Here is a 4,004-nt window from a genome sequence, read left to right on the forward strand (position 1 = left end):
TTTTTTTTTTAATGGAGTCTCGCTCTGTTGCCCAGGCTGGAGTGCAGTGGCGCAATCTCGGCTCACTGCAAGCTCCGCCTCCCGGATTTATGCCTTTCTCCTCCCTCAGCCTCCTGAGTAGCTGGAACTACAGGCGCCCGCCACCTTGCCCGACTAGTTTTTCATACTTTTTAGTAGAGACGGGGTTTCACCGTGTTAGCCAGGATGGTCTCGATCCCCTGACCTCGTGATCCACCCATCTCAGCCTCCCGAAGTGCTGGGATTACAGGCTTGAGCCACCGCGCCTGGCCACAGCTCCGCCCTTCTAATGCTTTCTGCTTCCGCGGTTCCTCAGATGAAGTGAGGTAGGCGTGCTCCTGGCTACATCAGTCACATGGAGATAGTTTCAGTCCTGCTCCGGCCACACATTCTTTGCTGGATATAGCTTTTCCAGGACCTGGAGAGTCGCACAGCTGGATGTCCAGCTGCAGCGAACTCCTCAAACCAGTGGTTCTGCGTGCTCATGACCCCCCACCTTGCACACGAAGGGCACTCAGTGGCTCTTGAATAATAAATAGTAAGAGTGAAATCCAGAGTAGGCATATTTTATGTTAAAAGCAGACTCCTAGATCACACTGCTTATATACCTTACAACTCCAGGGAAATAAACTCCAAAGAACAGGGAATATTGAAGGAACCAGAGCTCTTTCTACTCTCTATTTTCAGCTAAAAGAAGGAAGAGTGAGGGCCAGACACGGTGGCTCATACCTGTAATTCCAGCACTTTGGGAGGCTGAGGCAGGTGGATCACAAGGTCAGGAGTTCGAGACCAGCCTGGCCAACATAGTGAAACCTTGTCTCTACTAAAAATACAAAAAAATTAGCCGGCGTGATGATGGGCATTTGTAATCCCAGCTACTCAGGAGGCTGAGGCAGGAGAATTGCTTGAACCTGGGAGGCGGAGGTTGCAGTGAGCCGAGATCGCGCCATTGCACTCCAGTCCCAGCAATAGTACAAGACTCCGTCTCAAAAAAAAAAAAGGAAGAGTGAATTATAAGCCTCAATTGGAGGATGACATACCAATGTTAAAAAGAGGACATGGTGATCATTAAGGGTAGTACTGGTTCAGGATCAACATAATTAAGATAACATGCAAGATTTAGCTATTAATTTGAGATTAAAAAAATAGTAAACTTAAACTCTGAGTGTATGTTTACCTTGTGTAACATTGAAATGACCTCCACTGGTACATTTCAACTCTGTAAACATGGATGGCTCTCACTAAGAGCCACAGTGTTGTTGATCAGCATGTGGATCATGTATCTCCGTTACCAAGAATGTAAATGTAACAGCTAATGATCTGTCAGATGGTGACAAATTTTGCTATTCAAGATAAGTACTTTTAAAATCTTTTTAATTGCGTCACTGCCTTTACTAGAAACTTCATTCAGCCTGTAGCCACTAGCTTTGGCATTAGAGGAATCATCAAATCATTTCTCACTTTACTAAATTTGTCTTACTTGATGTTCCAAAGCTGGTAATGGTAATAAGAGCAATGCCTGTCTGTGTATAAATAGTCAAAATAATTGAGGGCCAGGCACTATGGCTCATGCCTCTGATCCCAGCACTTTGGGAGGCCTAGGCAGGTGGATCACTTGAGGCCAGGAGTTCGAGACCAGCCTGGCCAACATGATGAAACCTTGTCTCTACTGAAAATACAAAAATTAACTGGGCATGGTGGTGCACACCTGTAAGTAATCCCAGCTACTTGGGAGGCTGAGGCAGGAGAATCACTTCAACCCGGACAGCGGAGGTTGCAGTGAGCTGAGACCATGCCACTGCACTCCAGCCTGGGTGACAAAGTGAGACTCGGTCTCAAAAAAAAAGAAAAGTTAGAAGTTGGTTCTGAATGAGAGCAATTTAGATGAGAAAAATATAGGAAATTTTAATGAAAACTCTACCCTTGAAAGTAAACTATGTTTTTGTTCCTTTTAATGTAGGACAGAAATTCTAACCAAGAGGATGACTAATGGTCGGCGCATATACTGTGGCGTTAATGCCCTGCGGGCCAAGGTCAGCCTTATTGAAAGGTAGGAAAAATAGAAACGGACGCCTCTTAACTGTTTCTGTCTCTAGCCAGAGAGAAGTTGTTAACCCAGCAGAGTCTGCAGTGAGATTGCCAAGGTCCAAATCCCTGTTCCAGCATTTCCCACATGTATTGTGGGCCTATGACCTACCGTTCTGAGTCTCAGTTTACTCATCTTAACTCATCTACTGAGGATGACGATAATCGTACCTACCTCTTAGTGCTTTCAGGAGGATAAAAGAAAATAACATGTGAAACGTACTGTGTACTCCATGTAATTATTCTAGTCTTTGAAGCATTTCATATGGATAAAATTATTTACGCCCATTGGAAAATGGGGGCGAATGATTCAGACAGAGCCCTCCTGTGCTCCAGCATGAGCTTGTTGGTGTCATCCTTGCTTGTCTTTGGTTTTGTCTTTGAGTTCCTGGTCCATGCAGGGTCCGCGCTAAAGTGTTGAAGGGTAACGAGGAAAAGGGAGACACGGGCCCGTTTTGTGATGCCCGTGAGACTAGTGGAACTGGCCCACGTCGACTGAGGAACAGCAAAGAGCAGCAGGAGCCTGTAGGTTCTGGCCCTGCTGTCCGCCTTCTTTCCCTCTGCCTCACGCGTGAGCCCTGCCGAAGGCTCACTGTGGGTTTCCTGATCCTCTTTCCTATGCCCCCACCCAGTTTTCCCTGCTAGAGCAACAGCATAGATTAGCAGATCCAAGAAGGGCATCTCTAGTCAAACAGGCCTGGGTTCCAGTGTTGGCCCCACCTATTAGTCATGCAGTCTGGAGCCCGTGACTGAGTCTCTTGGCACCGTTTCCCTGTCTGTAGGTCAGGGGGAGGGTTACTATAAATGAATGTGTGCGCTTTAAGGTCTTAACCGGCTCGGCGTGGTGCCTTGTGCCCATAATGCCAACACTGGGAGGCCAGGAAGATCGCTTGAGCCCAGGAGTTTGAGACTAGCCTGAGCAACATGTGGAGACTGTCTCTACAAAAAAAATCTAAAAAATTAGCCAGGCATGGTGCCACGTGCTTATGGTTCCAGCTTCTTAAGAGGCTGAGGTGGGAGAGTCGCCTGAGCCCAGGAGGTTGAGACTGCAGTGAGCCACGATCACGCCACTGCAGTCCAGCCAGGGTAACACAGCGAGACCCAGTATTTTAAAAAAAAGACCTTCACAGTGTCTGTCACATAGTACAGATGTCCTCTTACTGTGTGTCTATGTTTAATATGAGGTGGTGTTTTTTGCTGTGAGAAAGCAACATGGTTTGGTGAGAGACACAAAGGGCTCAGAGGAGGAGAGAGGTCTTTTCAGCCCATCTCTGCAGCCCAGCAACTCACTGACCTGGGTTAACCTTGGGCTGCGATGCTGGCCTCACTGTGCATGTGTAATGAGGGAGCTGGAATGGGGCGAAAGCATGGATACCTTCCAGCTCTTAACACTCCACGTGTCCATGAAGATGGCTAGCATGCTGATTTTTGCTTGAAAATTTAATTTGTATTTTTTCTCACAGGTTGTATGAAATAAATGTGGAAGATACTAATGAAATAGACTGGGAAGATCTTGCTAGTGCCATAGGGTAAGACCATTTGTTTAATATTAAAGTAATTAAAATATAGAGATGACTTAATAAATATAATAACTCTATCATCTTACAGGACTGATAATGATGCTGCATTTGGAATTTTGTATAAGTGGTGCTTAAAATTCAGTGTATTCGGGCCTGGCACAGTGGCTGAAGCCTGTAATCCCAGCACTTTGGGAGGCTGAGACGGGCGGATCACGAGGTCAGGAGATCGAGACCGTCCTGGCTCACATGGTGAAACCCCGTCTCTACTAAAATATACAAAAAAATAGCCGGGCGAGGTGGCAGGCGCCTGTAGTCCCAGCTACTCGGGAGGCTGAGGCAGGAGAATGGCATAAACCCGGGAGGTAGAGCTTGCAGTGAGCT

General features: G+C 46.7%; 1 protein-coding gene across 1 annotated transcript in view; it reads left to right on the plus strand.

The window, feature by feature from the left end:
- The window catches only part of TTF1 (transcription termination factor, RNA polymerase I), a gene marked incomplete at its 3' end in the record, with an annotated part of 32,817 nt that overhangs the window by 18,956 nt on the left and 9,857 nt on the right, over positions 1-4,004 (plus strand). The window contains exons 7-8 of the mRNA XM_011969551.1: positions 1,979-2,068; positions 3,567-3,632. Coding sequence (XP_011824941.1) covers positions 1,979-2,068; positions 3,567-3,632 — 156 coding nt within the window. The remainder of the gene's footprint in view (positions 1-1,978; positions 2,069-3,566; positions 3,633-4,004) is intronic.

This window comes from Mandrillus leucophaeus, unplaced genomic scaffold (genome assembly GCF_000951045.1).
Source record: "Mandrillus leucophaeus isolate KB7577 unplaced genomic scaffold, Mleu.le_1.0 Scaffold899, whole genome shotgun sequence".
NCBI lineage: Eukaryota > Metazoa > Chordata > Mammalia > Primates > Cercopithecidae > Mandrillus > Mandrillus leucophaeus.